The 20,789-nt window shown below is 34.6% G+C and overlaps 2 protein-coding genes across 2 annotated transcripts in view; both read right to left on the bottom strand.

Moving 5' to 3' along the window:
• LOC106870561 (serine/threonine-protein kinase 17B) overlaps window positions 1-14,144 on the bottom strand; it is a 117,566-nt gene extending 103,422 nt beyond the window's left edge. The window contains exons 1-2 of the mRNA XM_014916687.3: window positions 13,908-14,144; window positions 5,393-6,615 (exon numbers count right to left, since the gene is read on the bottom strand). Of these exons, the coding sequence (XP_014772173.1) occupies window positions 5,393-5,529 (137 nt within the window). The 5' untranslated portion in view covers window positions 5,530-6,615; window positions 13,908-14,144. The remainder of the gene's footprint in view (window positions 1-5,392; window positions 6,616-13,907) is intronic.
• Window positions 14,145-16,586: 2,442 nt separating this feature from the next.
• LOC106870562 (replication factor C subunit 2) overlaps window positions 16,587-20,789 on the bottom strand; it is a 14,917-nt gene continuing 10,714 nt past the window's right edge. Inside the window, exons 6-9 of the mRNA XM_014916688.3 lie at window positions 19,259-19,416; window positions 18,333-18,398; window positions 17,871-18,065; window positions 16,587-16,866 (exon numbers count right to left, since the gene is read on the bottom strand). Coding sequence (XP_014772174.1) covers window positions 16,750-16,866; window positions 17,871-18,065; window positions 18,333-18,398; window positions 19,259-19,416 — 536 coding nt within the window. The 3' untranslated portion in view covers window positions 16,587-16,749. The remainder of the gene's footprint in view (window positions 16,867-17,870; window positions 18,066-18,332; window positions 18,399-19,258; window positions 19,417-20,789) is intronic.

Here is a 20,789-nt window from a genome sequence, read left to right as displayed (position 1 = left end):
ATCAATCCTGTTAGTCCATGGATGCTGTTGTTTAGTCTTAAGTCAGTCCTATTCTATCAGACTTAATGATTTTTGTTGTTTTTCTTTCAAACTTATCTTTCTACATCTGAAAGACAGGGTTTTTGTTAAAGTGAATAGAACATTTTTATCCACAAGCAAAACATGATGGCTAAAAATCCTACCAGTTTGGTGAAGCAAAAACGTGGCCAGGTTCTGTGAAATCTGGCAATTATGCAATACCAGCCATTCTTCCAGCACTAACTTGAACTTCTGCAGTCAGTTATATTGCACAAGAAACAAGCAGCTGGCTGTCAGTGAGCTGATTCTGGAATGCAGTTTTTATTTTTTGTAGGAGCTATTTCACTTCTCTTTAACATACATATATTACTGAAAATAGAATGAATTATTACACGTTTAAACTTTCAAACTTTTAAAATATACAGCCTGTTCATTTGCATTAACTGGTGTTTTGGCTACTTAAATAAAAAAAAAAATGTACACCTACTCTTTCAGGTCAACCCATCCAATTCATGGTACTTAGAAGTGGGTTAAGTACTGTGCATCTCACAAATGGAAAAAGTTGGTTTATCATGAATGACTTTGCAACTGTATCAGACATTTCATTTGGTCAGGCTGATAACAGCTTTCTGAACTAGTTTATAAGCAGTGCTTAAGATGAAGTGCTATTAAAGAAGATGAAATAATATTACTTTTCTGCAACAGTTTTGTCTTTAAACTGTCTGTGATATTAACTACCTGCTTAATTGATTTATATCTTTGAAATTTCCACTGTATGAAATCAAGTGAAGTTGTACTTTAAACCTATAGAATACCTCACATATTTATAAAACTACTCAGGCAGTAATTATGCCATAGGACAAAAGTTTGTGAATAATATCTGCATAATGTCATTATTTTTCAATACAGTTGCAATATTTGAATTCGTTAAATTCAACATATTTTCTCTTGGAGTAATGGAAAAATTAAGAGATCAAAGGCAGACAATGAATGTTTATTGATTAATTTTTCATGTTGATTTTGCAAATATTTAGGTCAGTGTACTTTAGAATATCAAAAGAATGTGAGGAATTCTAGAGGGTTAAAAAAAAAAAAAAAAAAAGAAGGGAACAATTTAAAATGTTGCTAAATCCTTTCTGTATTATATTGACTTTCAACAATATTCCCAAAATGAATGGCAGAAACAGAAAAACCTTCTTCGTCAGAGAACATAAAAGGAATCAACTGTTTGATGGCACAAGGATCAAGTGATAAAATTTGTCTAACAATTTTAGTTAACATTTCATTCTGGATAAGCCATAGATTTGGATAGTAAATATTATTAAAAACCAGCACCGTCTCATGAACTAAAAGGTGTTAGCAGTCCAATATTTACACAAGATGCTGATGTTGAGTAATAGTTTTCTAGTTCAAGCACGCAAACACCTTCTCCACATTGAAGATTCCTTCTTGTCACGTTGAAGCCAGCAATACAGGAAACAATGCAGTGCACTGGTTGAATCATCAGAGCGTCGGAGAAAATGCCTGAACTCTTTGCATTTTAAGGTCAAATACTGCAAAAGCCAACTTAGCCATGCTTCCTTCTGGAAGCCGATAAATTAAAGTACCAGTGAAGTTCTTATAAATGCATCCTAAATGCATGTGTATGTATAAAAGTCATGTATATACACACACACACACTTGTGTGTGTGTGTATGTGTTTTAAAGATAGATGAAAAGAAACAGAAATAGTATGTTGAGAGTTGGTTACACGAAAAGTGGAGTCAAAACAAGGAAGCCATCAGATATTCTTAGCTTTGTGACATTCCAATGTCTGGGGATGTGTTTTTCTTCCTCTCCTCGTCCTCCTCCTACAAGCGACCAAAATATATAGTGCAGCTGGGCGATTGACTGATCTTTTTATTACAAATAACCGTAATATATCTTAACAATAACACCACACACCCTCAATTTCAAAATAATATATCTGAGGATTTTGCAATTTTTTTTCCATTCATATATATATATATATCATTTCTGACACTTTTTTCCCCTTTCTCCTAGAAAAAAAAAAGTTTTTATTTACATTGAAAAAGCTCGTATAACAAGTTTGAGGAAATCAGGCGGGATAGAGAAGGGAGCTGCAGCAGAGCATACACATGCATAAATTCAGTGGTAAATAGAATAGCTAACTGGGTTAAAATTTTAAAATGAATTTGAACATGGTTTAAAAAAATAGAAATAAAAACAAAAAAAAAAAACGAATGTTTATATCGAAGTGTAATCAAAAACCTTTAATTCGAAGATATGTTATCTTGTGTAAGAAGAAAAACTAATGTTTGATTCTTTCGGGTATTGAGTTTGACGTCAGCCCATAGCTTAATTACTTCCTAACCTTTGCGAGGTGCATATGAAACATCACAAACACACTATGTATGTATATTAAAATGTTCTCTCAACACAACTCCATGCTATTTAATTGATTATACACACGCGTGTGTGTAAAACGTAAAACTATAAATAATCCCCACATTCGCAGATTATCAAAAACTACCATATCATCGAGTTGTTTTGAAGTTACGAATGAACTAGTTTAATCTTTAAATAGTTTACGTAATAACATGAATAGTCAATGCCAACCCAACAGAATGCAGACATTAAAAATGGTAATTCAATAATGAAATAAAAATAATTGGTGTGCCTGAACTATCTCAAGATTCTCAAATACGGCAGGATCCAAAAGAAACCCACTATATTTTGTTGAATATAACGCATTTTGAAGGTCTTGAAATTTGTGAAAGTCTGAATACATAATAATGGCTTCTGATTTAGGCACAACAAGATCAGCAAGCTTAAGGGAAGGGGGTTAGTCGATACTATCGATCCTTAAGTAAGTGACTGGTACTTTATCGACCCAAGAGGGATGAAAGGCTAAGTTGACCTCGGCATGAGTTGAACTCAGAATGCAAAGAACTGGAACAAATACTGCTTTGTGTACATAATACAATATCGAATTAGAATGCTGTGGGTAAATCTTACTTCTTAAAGCAGTAACATATTAGGCTAATTCAATTAGTTACACCTCCGCTATATAATGAATAGGCATTCGACTTGATGCAATATTACGATAGAGTGACATTTTGAGACCAAGGCCTATTTACACAGTTAGTATATATATATATATATATATATATATATATATAGATAGAATAGGGGCCTAAAGCAAATATTAGACACTAAAAACTCGATATGTACAATGCCCAGAAATTTTACAGCAACTTGTTCCGTCCTGCTACATTTTAGGTTCAAATCCTACAAGGACAGGAACCGACTTTTGTCTGTCAAATTTCTGGGGTTGATGAAATAAGGGGGCAACCATGCAACGAAGATGATTTATATCTACTTTTGCAAATGTGTAAACTAATGCAAACACGAGAAAACATTATTATGGTAGGTCATTGTTAAAACTCATCCTACAACACACACAAAGAAAGGATAAGACGAGCCAACGCGGCTGTTGTCTCCCTCAAATGACACATCATCTGAAAGTAATAAACACATTGGATAATGTAGTCCTAGATACACTGTGCCTAATAAATAAGACGGGATTGCTAAGGCTGGAACGCCTTTTATCATAGATTCACTCAGAGCTGTACAAAAAAACAAAAACAAAAAACAACATAGGATAGAATAGAAAACAGGAAAGCAAATGAAAAAAAAAAAAAAGAAATAACCCAAAAGAATTTAACATAACTTCTTTTGTTCCTTCGAAATACAAGACATCGAAGAAAAAGTTGTAATGAAATAAGAAACAGTTCTAAATACATCAAAAGATTTTTGAAAGTGAAAAGACGGTTACAGGAAACGTAACATCTTGACACACTCATTATACATATATATATAATTTATTGGCAAAATGACTACACCTAGGCACAAGGAATATATATATATATATATATATATATACATATATATATTATATATGTCCAATTCCCCCTCCCCACAAACAGTTTCAATTCCAATTGGTAGGTAATAATAAACAAATACAATCAGTGTTGAATGCATAATGGTTAAGAAGGGAAGGCTTGAAGACATTAGATTGATGTTTATGAAAGAAAGGGGCTTGAATGACTGAAAACTACTATTATTATTATTATTTTAAAGATATAAACAACAAAACACAAAGCTTGATCCTGCAGTTAAAACAAAATCTCATACTACAAATTATTAATTTACAATACGGGTGTCGACTGTTTGGTTTCTTTGTATATTTTTTTATCCCTTGCGTTTTTTGTTTAAATAATTTTTTTTTATACCTTGTCGTTATATTTCGGAATGGTAATTTTTTTTTCTTGCCAAATGCCGAAATATAACAATATCTGTTTCAACACTCGATTTCACACCAGGAAACTTGCAAAACGAATTCATAAACGTATTTTTTTAATACTTTATATGACATCTAATAAACGTACCCGAAATTGACAAAAGATAAATTTATAACAAATAAACAAAACAATTTTCATTAGAAATATTCGGTAATCTTTGAATATAATCAGAAGAGTATCATTTACAACCACAAAAACGTAATTTCAAACGGTGAGCTTAGCGATATCAAATACACTACCTACCCGAATTACACAATAACCGAATGCAAACCACAATATATATATATATATATACTTTATTTAAAAGCAGCAGAAAAATAACAAAAGACTGTTACTCTGAGTTTCACGTTCCCGTTCATCGGATGGTTTTGTTAGAAATGGAAAAGGATTTCTAACAAAACTGTCCGATGAACGGGAACGTGAAACTCAGAGTAACAGTCTTTTGTTATTTTTCTGCTGCTTTTAAATAAAGCATATTACTCTACCTCTGGTATTTGAGTACTCTTTTTTCCACCTTGTTGCACATTTCATGTGCTTACTCCGGTATATATATATATATATATATATATATATATATATATATATATATATATATATATATATATATCAGGCTAAACCTTAACTAAATCCGTTAAACAAGGAAAGCGTTAACCAAAACAATAAGAATGCCCAGTTAACTTGGTAGCTAAAAGAACACATGGTTTAAATATCACATTACTAAACTAATCGTAATTAACCTTTATTACCAGGTGTTACTTTCTCATCTCAGGTATCTAACCTTAACCAAGATATAACTAAACTATCGCAATAATATATGAAACCAAATAAAAAAAAAACTTTCAGATTAAGATGTTAAAATATTGATAAGTTATTTCATGTATGTATACATTTATGCACACCTTGAAATTTAGGAAATACTTGCTAGGGTAAGATGAGGGTTTCTTTTTTTTTCTTTGTCGGTTGAATAATTGAACAAATAGAGGTAGGTAAAAAAAAGAAATTTCATTTACCTTCCGAGTTCTCCTTGGATAGAATATTTGGAGGTGAGAGGTTCTGTATTTATAGGCGTCCGGGGTGAGAAAATATCCACTTTCTCTTCGGCCACTCGATTACAGCCCATGGCGACATGGGCATTGCAACCGTTCATAATGAGCAAGATAAATACGAGCTAGCCAGGTAGTTTAGGTAAGAGTAAGTAAAATATGAAATAAACAGGACCTCCAAAGAAATTTTAAGTCAAGCTGGTTAACACACGGAATATACTTCCGCTGTCGGCGATGGTTTAGCGCTTGTGGTGGTGGTGGAATACGAAAGACACGTCGAGAGTCAGAAGAGAGGGTGGATAAGAGAGAAGGAGTGAGAGACTGAGAAAATGAGAGGGAGGGAATGAGACAGCAAGAGAGAAATTAGGTTGGTTACACAGCGTATTGTCTGTAAATGTGTGTGTGTATTTATATGTACACACACGCACACTCTTAACTACTATGTATGAATAGTAAAGTGCCAGCAGTAAGTTGTGTCGCACATGTTTAAAAGTTTTGATAATGTTTTGGTCTTGTCTGATATTTTTGTTTCCCGGAAAATATACCGGAAAACAAATGGAATGTTCACTGAAAGATTGGAAGATTGTATCTTTTCTTCTTCGTTCGGCTTTTCTTAATGATTATTATTGAAGTTACAACACATGGATAGTTTATATTCATGCAGAATTATAGATTCTGTTAAAGCAAATTATCTCGTATATTGATTAGCTGCTAGTCATTATCGAGCAATAAGTATAGTGCAGTAATTTTTGGAAATATGATCACCGGTAAAGCTCATTTAGGTTTAATAATCCGGTGTCAGAAGTCATTTCCATACTACGACAGGTATATCGTCATTATTATTTATAACTATGCACTAACGACTGACAATCATTGGTGCCAATTTTTTTAGAAAAATAAGTTTTAGACAACGAGAGACAAGTTATGATATCGAAGGATTTATCATTCATGTGTATTCACAGCGAATACACAAATTACACCGAACCGGTCGTTTGGATGAGAGACAAGAATTTGCTCTTGGTGACAATCTCCACAATAAATAGCTTCTGTCTGTGTGTGTGTGCAAGTGTTTGCCGTTTCCAATAACAAAACAGATTTCTTCGGCAGTTCCTTGTAAATCGGTTCACTTGGATTTGGTGATTGCTGATAACTGCATAATTACCGACACATTTTGAGTGGCATGATAGTATCTGATAGAGAGAGATAAAAGAAAAGTCTTTGAGTCATAATAAGTTAAAATTCTAAACAGAATTCTTCAAAAGCAAGTTTATTTTAAGTCCCTGAGCAAATAGCGGAACTTTTCAAAATCGCATGTTGTTTATTTAATATTATTTATGAGACACGCTTATATCCTAAACTAGTTTACTAATCACGTTATATTAGCTGCATCTTGGTCGAAATGAGTTTCTTTGTTATTGCTATTACTTAACTAAAGGTCAGCGTTGATTAAGTAGATCTAATGGTCAAAGATGTTCCAATCAGGAGTACCAAGTGTACTAGGACAACATTATCCAGTGTGTAGTCTCATTCGTTATGAAGACGATAGGATGTGTATTTGAGAGAAATTTGGCTGTTAATTCTCGTATCCCGAACGACCACATACAGGTTCTCTGTTTATTTTGTTTATATTTTGCTTATACACACCGGTGATTCAGTATTATAAAACAATTATGCAGACGATGGAGTGAATTTCTTAAAACAGAAATTGAATGTTGTCTGCTAGCATATCTAACTATATCTATTTTGAGATTCAACTTTATATGTAAACAGACGTAAGATATAACTTTAGTAAACAAATGAGTAAATTGAATTTCAAAATCTACACAGCAAATTATGTTTAAGGAGTTACGAGGTATATAAATGTGCAAATAATGTCGCTAGGTTAAATCACAATAAATAATTTACTAATATGCGTTTATGATTAGAAAAAATAAATTTAAATATCAAACCATAATTAAATGGTTTACATGCACATATACTACATAATGTCAGAAATCTATTGTTTTGACACGAAAACTCTTCGTAGATCGGTTAGAAGAAATCAGAAAGAGATTGTTGACTTAATGTAACTGTTATTTGAGGAATGTAAGTTAGAGCTACAACAGATGGCAAGTAACTTGCTTTTGCAATGGGAAAATACTGAAGCAAAATTGAATTGATTTGCTGTTAACACACTCCTAATGTGTACATACACATATATACGTACGTACGTATGTAATCGTATATGCATGTGTGTAATATATTACCATCATCATTTAACGTCCAGTTTGCATGATGGCATGGGTTGGACGGTTTGAAAGGATCCATCAAGCCCCAGGACTCCTTTGGCATGATGTCTACGGCTGGATGCCCTTCCTAATGCCGTACATACATGTTCACACACACACACACACACACACACACACACACACACACACACACACTCAGCGAGAGGCATCTATGCATCATAATTAATGTATATTTACTGTTGATAGGCCAGTTGCTGCTGTATTTGCCCAAGGATAACATCTCTTATGGACATGCTAAGTTTAAAACAATAAATATTGGAGAGAGAGAAAAATTTGTCCCAGCAGTGGCCAGTGAAAGTACCAAAGGCATTTCAGCTATTTTGGGCCTTTTCTATGGCATATACATGCAGCCAACCTTCTGCTCAGATGATAATTTTTTGCCTTTGATACAGGAGAATAAAGCATTCACTGATGTTGCAAATAGTTGCCCAGCTGAATAAAAATCTGGTATACACAATTGAGGCAGTATTATATTTAAATAGCTGACGTGGTTCTGTGCTAAGAAGCTTGCTTCCCAACCATATGGTTCTGGGTTCAGTTGTACTGTGTGGCACCTTGGGCAAGTAAGTGTCTTCTACTATAGCCTCGGGCCAACCACAGCCTTGTGAGTGAATTTGGTAGATGGAATCTGAAAGAAGCCTGTTGTGTATATATGTATGTGTGTGTGTGTGTATGTGTATATATATATATGTGTGTGCATATACACATATATATATATTTATGTGTGTGTCTATATTTGTCCCCACTATCATTGCTTCACAACCGATGCTGGTGTGTTTGTATCTCCATAACTTAGCAGTTCGGCACAAGAGACCGATAGAATAAGTACTAGGCTTACAAAGAATAGGTCCTGAGGTTAATTTCTTTGATTAAAATCCCTTTAAGGCAGTGCTCCAGCATGGCTGTTGTCAAATGACTGAAACAAGTAAAAGAATGTATCATAAATTAATGTATATACACTGTTGATAGGCCAGTTACTGAGATATTTGTTCTGTGATAATATCTCTTGTGGACATGGTGTGTTAAAAATGGTACTAGGACAACCCCCACCCTACCCCCATTCCCTGGACAAAATCTTTCTTCTGCCCCAAGACAAAATCTCCTGCCAGTCAATATACAACAGGATATTGTTCTTTACAATAAAGATATTTTAGGAAAGTGAAATTTTATAAAAAAATTTTTTTAATATTTATTAGTTGATATTTTTGTGTAAAATTTGTCTGGTGGGATTTTGCCCTCAGGGGGATTTCGTACTTGTGTGGGTGGGAGGTGGGTGATATTATCCTGATATCATTAAAAGCAATAAATTTTGGAAGGAAATGAAAATTTGTGCTTGTAGGAGCTGGAATTTCAAGGTATCCTTGGAAATCTTCGCGTAATGCTGAATTCCATAATGTGAAACCTGATTTCCTATTGATTTCCATGATATGAATGAAGATGAGCTCCAGCAGAATATTTTTGAGAAAAAAATATAAAAGAATTTATTGCAAGAAAACACTTTTTAGACACATAATTAAGTATGGTATATACATAAAACCATTTGAGGAGATATACATTAGAGAATCAATAAAAAATACAGTTACGTATTTACTTCAAATGATGTTGACTACTATCTGATAGGTGGTGGTACAATGAGAAGATGTGAGACTATCTTTTGCTGCATAGATCAGCAGCAGCAACAAATGCAGCAGGAGGGAAGAACATGTCCAAAGTTCTTTGACATTTACAGTGCACCATCTCTTTGTACAGCTCAGTGTGGGAACTGAGCTCATTATGAACTCTTGTAATTCTTTTGTTATGTTCATGATTAGGATCCACAGTATTAGCTAAGACATGCAAACCTTCTAATGTAAGTGCCATGCCAACTCCATAGCAATATTCTTTGCAACATCTGAAGTGGTAGATGGGGTTTCTATATCTTCTTGTCCTGCAGCTTGCCCTTGAGCTAACCACATCAGCTCCTCATTCTCAATGGGATCCTAGCTACTTTACCACATCATGTACAACTTCTTCAAACCCTGCATCTTTTACTGGTATCATAATATTTTGTTATACTTCTTTCCAAACTGAAGGCGTCCATAATGTTGGAACTTTTTCAAAAAGACTCAATCTATAGGGATATCTTCCTCTTTAGTTGCTTTTACAAGTCGTTTCGAAGTTTTTAGATAATATACCTTGTAGTTAATTATTAAACCTTGATTCATCAGCTGGAACAAAGAAGCTGTTTTGAGTGAATATTTCACTCTTACATAACCAAAGCAATAACCAACTGAGTGGTTTGGTGCACTGCCTAAAATGAGTAATGCTTTGTAGAAAATATTATACCCAGCTTTGTTCCTTTCTATATAATTGCAAAAATGACACCTGGTATGCACTGCAATGTGGTTGGCTTTAGGAAAGACATCCAACCATTGAAATCAAGCCAAAGCAGACATTGGATCATGATAGTCTTCTAGCTTGAGATGGTAGAGAAGTTGTGAGGAGGATGGTGAGAGATGTTGATAGGGAAGCTGTGATGGTGAGAGAAAAAGATGCCGGGGTGGGGGAACAATAGGTGAATGCAGCCAAAACAGTGAGAGAAAATTCAGACTGGAGGGAATTATAGAAATGGGGAGAGAGTTGGGGATGAATGCAATTAAAGGCAAGGAGGAAGCAGTAAGTTGATGCAACAAGAGCAACTCAAACACTCCCCTTGTTAGCATTCTCTCTGCCATGTTTGCCTCAACATGTAATATAACCAATTGTCGCAGTCACTTGTCACCTCTTTTGGGAGATTCAGAATCTTGAGATCACTTTTTACCACTTTCTCCTATGCCTCCATAGGTCTTCTTCTTCCACAGCCATCAGCTTTGAGCATTCAGCACTTCTTTTTGCAACTGTCATCCCCCATTCACATCACCTGCCTAAACCAACATAGTCTCTTCTCTTGTACTTCCTATGATTCCTCTTATACCCACTTTATCTCTGTTCTTTTATACTTTAACATTCTGCAAGCTAACATGGCATAATCTAACACTGCTTGCTCACCTCATTTCTTCTTACTTTTCATTCAAGAACCACGTCTCATTGTTGGACAGCAGTGCACTTTGCATAAAAGCATCTTATAGTCTTCACTTGAGTTTGAGGGAGAAACCCTTTGTTGTCATTAAAGTAAGAGATCCTTGAACTTCTCCAACTTGTTCTTATTTTAGTTATCACACTTTTGGAACACTTGCCCCCACTACTAATTAAGTTCCCTGGGTAACAAAAGCTATCAACTACTTCTAGGGAGCCATCTGAACATCTGAGGGAATCTAATTCCCCAGCACTCTTAGTATTTACTGCTCTGGTGTACCTATGGGATATGAAGCTAACTTCCATTAATAACCTGTCTGTTATCCCACTACATTTCTTGTGTGTCTGTTGGTTTACACTGGGAGCACCTTATAAAATTCCAATGAACTTCATTTTGGCAGATGAAGCATGACCATTTTACCTCATGCTATAAGGGCCCTATTTTCCTTACCACTTACTAAATTTTTGCTTTTGTTAAGTTTACTTAAAGGTCCTTCAATTCTGGATTTTGCATCCTTATCTGGAATTTCTGCTTCAGTTTCTCTAGATTCTGCTAAATGTACTAAGTCTCAGTATGCAGGAGTTCCCAATAATAGCTGGTCTTAAATTCTGTTATGGCTGGGAAGATTACAATAATCAGGAGGAGTCTGAGAACTGTGCCCTAATCTACTCCCCTCTGCATGATAGATTCATCACTGAGTTCATTACCCACTCACTTTGATGACTGCTCCTCACAAACCATTCATCTACTTCTAGTTTTCTTAACAACCACCAAATTACAGTGCAAGGGACTCTGTCAAAGGCCTTCTCCAGACTGATGAATGTAGGCATAGGAAAATACAGCGAGTTATTGTCTTCTTTGGAAGTTGTTTCACTAAGAATATGGCATGAGTGGTACCTCTCTTTGGGACAAGCAGAACTACATCTCATCCAGTCTAATACTACCCTTGATCAGGTTTATAATAACTTTTACAGTAATTTTCATATCCATGTCCAACAGTTTGTTGCCTCTGGAGTTTTGTCTCTCTTGTACATCTTTGTTGCCCTTGTAACAGTTTATGATGATACAACAGCAAAAAAGCGTAAAAATAATTGAAAATGAAATAAAATTGAAGCCAAAACATTAAAAATTGTTGAAAGAGGGTAGAAATAAACACTACGTAGTGTAGTAGTACTACGCTAGGGTATCTGTAGGAAGTTGAATGTGATTTCGGAATAGGAAGAAAAATTTGGATCTTGGGAATTTTCCGAAAGTCCTCTCCCCACCTCAAGATTTTCCCTCCAAATTACTTTATAGTCATAATGTATGCCGTTATAAAGGTATTTATATAAAATTTCATTGAAAAAAAAACAACTCATTTTCCTAAAAGTTATGAGGGAAAAACTCGGATTTTGTGAATTTCCCGAAGTCCTCTCCTCACCTCCTTAAAAAAGATTTTCCCTACAAATTTCTTTATAATCGTAATGTATGCCGTTTGAAAGGTATTTCTATAAAATTTCATTGAAAATACCCCATTTTCCTAAAAGTTATGAGGGAAAAGTTCGGATCTTGTGAATTTTCTGAAGTCCTCTCCGCACCCTCCCGTTGCTTTGCGGGCATTTTTTTTCAGATTTTTTCCTACACATTGTTTTACACCCGTTCTAGTACATTTTTTGGATTTGCGTGTATCCATCCAATCCACAATGACTGTTATGCATTAAGCAATTCTTCGGGAATTCATCGATATATTTATACAGCACATAGTTTGTAACATTTAAACACCGCGCTTTTTTTGTTCTCTCCTTTAATTCATAAAAATACATTGTTGATGTCAAAACCTTTCTTGGGACAGCTTTCCAAGGGAGACAACTTTTATATTCTGCACTGGAACATCGTAGTCCTAATTCTTTTCTTGTTTTGAGATACAAATTACTGTAGAACCATATGATGTAATTACAAAATTCCTGATTCCATCGCCCCCCCCCCCCATTTCAGTATGTTGAGTAAGCACGCGATGCATATTTACAATAAAGACAGTCTCTGTGAAGATTGTAATAATTTGCATGGAATCTTCAAGATATATTTAAATGATAAGTATATTGTCTATGTATAAATGGTTTCACATTTTGGTACAAGGCCAGCAGTTTTAAGTGAGTGAGTAAGTCGATCACATGGACCTTGTTTTAGCGACCTCGAAAGGTTGAAAGGCAAAGTCGACCTCGGCAGAATTTGAATCCAGAACATAAAGAACCAGAAAAAAGTACTCTATCCAACATGGAGCTAGGGCACTTGACCCTCAAGATTAAGTCTTGTGCTCAACCTACTGAGGTAGCAGGCTATATATATATGTATATGTATATATATATATATATATATATATAGAATATATGAACGCATGAGTTAGTTGTAAGGCATTTTAATAGGGCTTTCTCTCTCTCTCTATTTCCATACATTTCTATCTTCTCTGATTTTTTTGACCGTCTTTGTTGTTTCCCGAAGTTAGTTCAGGTCCTTCAAATCTTGGGTACTACTAAAGCAGAGTGGTCCCGAACGCGCACCCACGCAGTCGCGCGTCCGCGCTAGCTAGTCGTGAGTGGTCGAGCCTACAAAATGTGCGCGTGCGCGTGTGTGCAAATGAATACACGTGTTTAGGGTTAGGGTTAGGGATAAGGATAGGGTCAGGGTTAGGGTTAGGATCGACCACTCACGACCAGCTAGCGCGGACGCGCGACTGCGCGTTCGGGACCACTCTGCTTTAGTAGTACCCAAATCTTGTTGTAGTGTTTCATCTTTGATATATTGTCTCTAAGTGTTTTGTTCTTAGATGAAATTCGAATGTTTTTTTTTTGTATGTAGCTCTTACCTACTTTTAGTCTTTCTCTTATCTCACTCCCTCTCTGGAACTTTATGTATTTTCTATTTCCTTTTTAGCTTCTGTTTCCCCCCTCCCCGTTTCTGTGTGTGTTTGTGTGTGTATTTTGGTTTGCAGTGATCTAATATATATATGATCTTCCAACGATGCAAATTGAAAAGTAATAGTTAATGTTATGTAACAAACACTTCTCAAACACCAAGAAAATTCTTCTTGAAAAGGAAGTTGAAAAGAAAATAATAATAATAAAAAAAAACTGAAATAAAAGAAAAAATCAGGATAGCATACCATATACTTTTCGTTCAAAGCTAAAGGTCGATAGTGCAAGGGATAAATGAAGCTTGTATGAAAATAAAGTTTAAGATAATGATAGTAAACTGATTTGAAGATCAGATTCGTCGATTACTTCAATCGATCAGTGTCTTCTGGTCATACTCTTTGTTAACAAGAAGTAACACCCAAACTTTCCGTTAATTCATAAAATAAAAAAAATTAAACGAAAAATAAAAAACGCCAAGCATGGTGACGTCAAAAATAATTTCTAGTAGAGAAAACAAATATTTTAAATATTCCAAGGGAAGCTACTTTCATATTACATTACAAGAACATCGCAGTTCTATCCCTTCTTACGCGCAATTTTTATTTTTCTGTTTTGTTAATGGGATTTTGTAAGTGTTGACCCTTGTTTTTTTCTGTCAGATAGAAATTATATTCAAGTTATTACAGTTAATCATCCTCATTGTTGGGGTGCCATTCTACATGCTTCCATAGTCAATGGTCTCTGTGTTGTTACCTGTCCAGTCCTTGATATTGTGAAACTAGGATTTTCTCTCTGCCACTCTATTGTCCTCCAGCTGGGCAGGGTACATGACTGTACCAGGCAAGCTTTCATCGTTTTACCTATGCAAGGAGTGATTCCTGTCTGCCAGCGTATTTGAGGACTTGCTACCTGACAAAAGTGTTCGGTGTACAGAATGTGTAGCAGCCTTCTGCTCAAATGCTTGGATTCTTCTCTCTGTGTCTGTTGTGAAAGTCCACCAGGGTCTTGTTGGAAAACTAATGGAATTGCTTTTTCGTATGTTGTTCAGTTTTGTCATGGCAGCTGAAGCTAAACTGAGTTTTGTTGTTATCTCCTTATGAGATCTGCTGTCCTCAGTCAAAGTGGATCCTAGGTACTTGAAGGTGTCCACATCATGAAGTCTCACTCCAATTAGCATGATGGTGAAATGCTGTGTTTTGGTTGTTACTATTAACTAAGATTTTACTATTTTCTGAGGTGGATCTCCATTCTGTATACTACTGATGCTTTTCCAGTTCATACTCATAACAATAATGATGATTGGTACTTTCAATGAATAATAGTTTCTACTTCATTGCTTGGCATGTCTCAGTGAGGGAAGTTTATAAGGCTAATTTTCTATGTCAAAGAAGGAATCTTCATCTGACAGAAAATAACAGAAACCTCTTTCACGCTACTCTATCAATGAAAATTTCTCTTGATTTAAATTTACAAGGCCAATATTTGTAGAAGACTTTTGATTTACACTGTTGTGCATAAAATATGAGTTTATGCTTATACCAGTTTAAAATCTCTATTCAGTCTCAGTAGAGATCTCACGTTCTGTAATGTTTTATGAGTTGTTTATATTAAGATATGCTAAAACCAGTAGTTATATTGTTATGAGGAACATCAAAGGGAAGAATGTGGAACTATAACACTATGCTTGATAGGAAAGCTGATTAAAAAACAAAAATCATATCTGGAATATATATATGTTAATAAGTGATGCATTGAATGATGTAAAACATGTCAATCTTGGATGGTAAACTTAATCCAATATCCAGTCTGAGGCCGCAGCAGCCGCCGCCACTACCACCTCCTCTTCCTTCATCTTCACATCCTAAGTGTTATGCACTTAGTTGCAAGCTTTCAGTCAAAGCTTCTGGACAACCCTATGTTCTAAAGTAGTGCTTCCTACTGTAACAAATTAGACTTGTGCATTCTTATTCCTTTCCTCCTACCAGTCTCAGAGGTTCTGCAAAAGATCACTGGGTGCTGCTCTTCTGCCTCTAAGATGTTAAAAAAAAAAGTGGAGCTGGCAGTAATATGTTAAAAGCAAGAACAGCATTAAGTACATGTACTCCTATATTTCAAGTAAATATAAACACTGTCCAAGCCATCATTCACATGCAGCTGAGACACCCCATGACAAACCTGCACTGGCACTACGAAAAAGAGTTTTCATAACACTGACATCAAAATATGAACAATACACAGCTAGGATCCTCATTGTTATTACAAATACTAAGCTCCACCATCATTGATGGTTTCACATGAACATAGCAAAGACTGGCATTCTTCTTTAGGGGAAGAAAAGACTTCTACCCCTAACAACTAGTAATCCTTTACAAAACTCAGAAGAGACTCACATTGAAATACTGTTCCCACATCTAAGACGGTACTGCAGCTGCTGCTACACAGATATCCTAGACTGTGTACAAAAATAATCACCTTAGTGGTATGAAATCACACATTGACACAGACATGCTTTCTCTTTACTCTTTCATTTCTACTGCAACTACAGTGGCTACTAATCTGCAGAGTTGGCTGGTCTATAACCTTCCACTCAGAGACCCTCACTCACTCATCTGCAACTTAGTGTTTTGCCTAATTGGTTCCACATTAGCTACTTCCCAGAGCACAATCCCTTTAGCGTACTGTTCCTGATCATGTTTTATCTATGGCAGTCAACTTTCAGTTTTTAAGAATATGAACTGCATCAGTCTCACCAGTCTTGGAGAGCCTGAGCACAACTCCTTCTTCCAGGCCAAAACATAAGCCCCCTAACCACCCCTCCCCAAAACAATGGGAGATAAACATACATTCATACAAAACAATTGATGGAGTACATCTTGTTCTCCAAGACAAGGAAATTAAGTTGGATATGTTTAATGAAAATGAAATTATTGAAGGGCTGAAATACACATTTTATTCTTTAAAATGATAGGATTGCAAACCCTTTCCCCTCCCCCACAAAACCTCCATGTGATACATAAAACTGTTTTCTTTATTAGCAAATATTGTATGAAATTTTTAAAGTCCTTGTTTGTATTCAAAATATTTGCAAGTTTATTGTGAATCTTCTTTTGCTATGGCAGAAATTTTACACAACCTGGCCAGAAGAGCAGACAACTGTAGCAAAGTATTAACACCTTGAACAATTCGCATATGTGTATAACCAATCTCCTATAAGAAAAACAAAATCAATCACATTAAATTGAATTAAAAAGGAAGGGCAATAGTTTGAACATAATTCGAATTGCATAAGTTATACACCAGATTTCTTCAATTAAGTTTTATTGTAAGTAGGTAAGATCTTTTAACCCTTTAGTATTTAATCTGGCCATATCAGGCCCAAATATTCTACCTGTTTTATGTTAAAACTGACCAGATCCAACCTCTCACACCCACCCTACAATGTCATTCAAAACATATACAAACACACTATTGAAATTTTGAAGCTATAACATAATGCATGATTAATTTAAAACAATATGCATTTGAAAAAGAAATCTGAATGTTGAAGTGCTAATATGAATAAACTAGTACAAAATGATTGATTCTAGGACTAACTCCAAGCTTAACAGCCATAAAAAATAGTTAGTAGACCTAATATCTCCTTGCACCTTTCTCCATCTGCAAAGTTTAGCCTACTAACATAAATCTACAACTCACATAGCATCTTAGCTATGACCCAAAGTAGTTCTTGTATTAACCAATTTTTTCCTTTTTTCACAGATATCCTCTTCTGAAGTTAGGAAACATGCAACTAGATAATATCACTATAAAAGATTATAGTAAAACAGATGTAAATCTAATGAGTCTATCTTACATTACTGACAACTTCTTAATAGTCTTGTCAAATTTTAAAGTAAATCGATGAAGGTTTTATTATTATGAAATATTTTGGAAAAGACAAAACCTGAATGTGAGAAGGCATAAATAGTAATCATTTGGATTAGCAATGTCATAAAATATTGGTCATAATTCTTCATTCTGATTTTTACAATACTTTACATATATTTTCCACCCTACATTCATCATACCAATTAAATCCCCTAGACAAATATTTTAATTTTCAATTTTATCTTCAATGTTGACTAGCTGATATTAAAAGAAACATGTTTATTGCTGAGATATATTACCACTAAAATCAATTATTACAAAAGGCAATGATAGAAGAAACTGACCTTAATGAATTCTAGTTTAAGATATTCTGCCATGTTAAATGTTTTGCTAACACGAAACACAATCCCAATAATGTCTTCTGGAGCATATCCCAATTTCCAGAGATGTGACATGACTTGATAGGCTTCATCTATTTTACCATCAACACAATGTTGCAGCATGTCTTTTATTAGCAAAGGGTGTGGTTCATCACATACCTGAAAAGAAATACAAGATAATCTACAAAGCTCAGTACAAAGTGGAAAGACTGGAGACAAGGCTGCCAATAATGATTCTGTTGTCATCTACTCCTAAACATTTTTTAACGGCAGATGAATGTAAAGTTATGTAAATTGCACATCTGAATTCAGAATGGCAATATTTTTAAGTAATTCAGTTCAATAGTAACTATTTGCAATCAATGCTCCATTAATGGCATACAGGATAGTCATGCTAAGAGTTACAAATTTGAAGAAAGCACTTACTTTGAAAACATTTTCACTATTAACATGACCAAATCCTTGAAAAGTAGATTGCAGGTTATTCAAGCCCTTAAAAAAAAAGAAAAAAAAAAAAAAGAAGGAAATGATAAGGGTGTAGAATCTGAAATAGTGTGAACATACATATTTGACATCTAAAGAGTTACAGTGTTGACAATATAATGAATTCATCTTTCTTTCTTGCAATCTGAACTATGGATGTTTTTAGTTAGATCTCAAATGTGTATCCAGTAAGTATGAGTCAAACAAAATGGATATTAACAGTTAAAGGGTGGACAAAAAGGATACATATAAACTAGGAGGCTGATGATAAGTCTAGATGAAAATGTTTTTGATTAATGGACCTATAATAGTTAAGACTTAGCTTGGATGCTTATCTATGTAGATAACATTTCTGGAAAAATGTAGTATGTTTCTTATTAATGAAATTATAGTTTGCATCTTGCAAAATCAAAAAGAAAAATTAAGCCTATTAAATTAATGTCGGCTTTGAATAGCCAATAGTAGTTTCAAAAGTATGGGAGACAACTCTGGATATTTTAATTTTCTTCTGACTTCAATCGGCAAAGCATAACCTTAAACTGTTCCTACGATAGTGACAATAATAGTTGAGGAACGACTAAGATAAAGAACTATGAGATCAAAAGTCTAAGATCACCTATTATATTGCACTTCTGAGAAATAAATAGATTTAAGATTGGCTCTGTGTTTAAGAATCCTGTATTGCAACAACATGGTCTGGGTTTGATTGCACTGCATGGCACCTTGAATAAGTGTCTTTTAAGGTTGGCCAAAATCTTTTGAGTGGAATTTAACAGGAAGGACATCTAACTATGAAATAGTTGTTCTAACTTGAGTATGAAAAATGGGAGTAAATAGAAAGTAAAAATGTAATTATTTTCTTCCCCAACCTGTCTCATATCACCTTGTGCTGTGAATACAATAGCCTGTAATCCATCATCTGTATAACTGACTGTCTCTTTTTCGCAAATAGTCAATAATCGGGACAAAACTTGTGCATCTGTCAACCGAGAATAACGCAACACTGCACAACGTGATTGTATTGGTTCTGGAAAAAGAAAAATACAAAATAGAAAAAACAAAAAAAAAAAACCCTCTGATAAAGGTTGATAAAGTAAACAGCCCAAGTGAAAAAAAAGTTTCTAAGGAAATAAAGTACAACAATATTTGTAATTCTCAGTGAGGTCATGTCACCTCAATGATTTCAAAATGAGATACCACTTCCATGTCAGATCAATATACAAATATTTATTTAATAGATAATATAACATCTAAACATGAAGGCATGTGGCCTAGTGGTTAGGGTGTTGCATTCATGATTGCAAGATCATTGTTTCAATTCCCAGACTGGAGGTGCATTGAGTTGTTGAATAAAACATTTCATTTCATATTGCTTCAGTCCACTCAGCTATAAGTAGGCAACCCTGCAATGGACTGGCCTTTGTTCAGTGGAAATGTTGGCCTGTCAGTCTAGCCAATCAGGTGACATCATTTGAAAGCTACAATGTGCATCCTCACATTGAGACCAATGGTGTATAACAATATCTGAGTCTGGTCAATATTGTGATAACATCAAAATATTTTTAATGTCAACAACATGAATAGGTCTAACACTGTGAATCAAAAATCTCCAACAATTTTGAAAACTGCATACAGCATTATAAGTTTTAATACATAATGATCTATACATGGGAAATCTTTTGATTTTTGAATTCTTGTGAGTAAAGAAAAAGTGATTTAAAAAATATTTTGTATTGTTTATATATCATAAAGATATGATAGATTATGTAAAACTGAATGTAAATTCACAGATTTTAAGTTCCTTTCAAATTTTGGCACAAGAGCTGCAAGTTTCAGGGAAGGGGGGCAAGTTGATTACATTGACCCCAGTCCTCAACTGGTACTTACCTTATTGACCCTGAAAGGATGAAAGGCAAAGTCAACCTTAGCAAAATTTGAACTCAAAACATAGAGACAGACGAAATGCCACTAAGCATTTTGCCCAGTGTGCTAATGATTCTGCCAGCTAGCCTTATTTGGATTATTTTATACTGAACATGACAAAAGAAGGACATGCATATTTTCCAGTGAAGAATTTGTATAAATTAAAAGTAAAAAGAAATCAACATGCCAGCAGTCACTTGCCAAAGACGTGTAGCAGTTCATTCTTAATCACATCACTCCTCTTGGTATGATGTTTTATTGAAGAACTTAAATGTCAAGTCAGTTTTTTTGAAGAACTTAAGTGTCAAGCCAGCATTTAAACTGTCCATATCAGACTCAAATATTCTATCTTTAATGTTCAAACCAGCCAGATCTGGCTTCTCATATCTATCCTACAATGTCATTCTAAATGTATACAATTACATCATTGAAATCTAGTTTTATTTACTCAACCACTGCTTGAATCAATGTTTGGCA

Source organism: Octopus bimaculoides, chromosome 1 (genome assembly GCF_046866305.1).
Source record: "Octopus bimaculoides isolate indiv1 chromosome 1, ASM4686630v1, whole genome shotgun sequence".
Taxonomy (NCBI): Eukaryota; Metazoa; Mollusca; class Cephalopoda; order Octopoda; family Octopodidae; genus Octopus; species Octopus bimaculoides.
The sequence above is the reverse complement of the archived record's forward strand: the minus strand, read 5'-3'. Positions and strand labels throughout refer to the sequence as shown.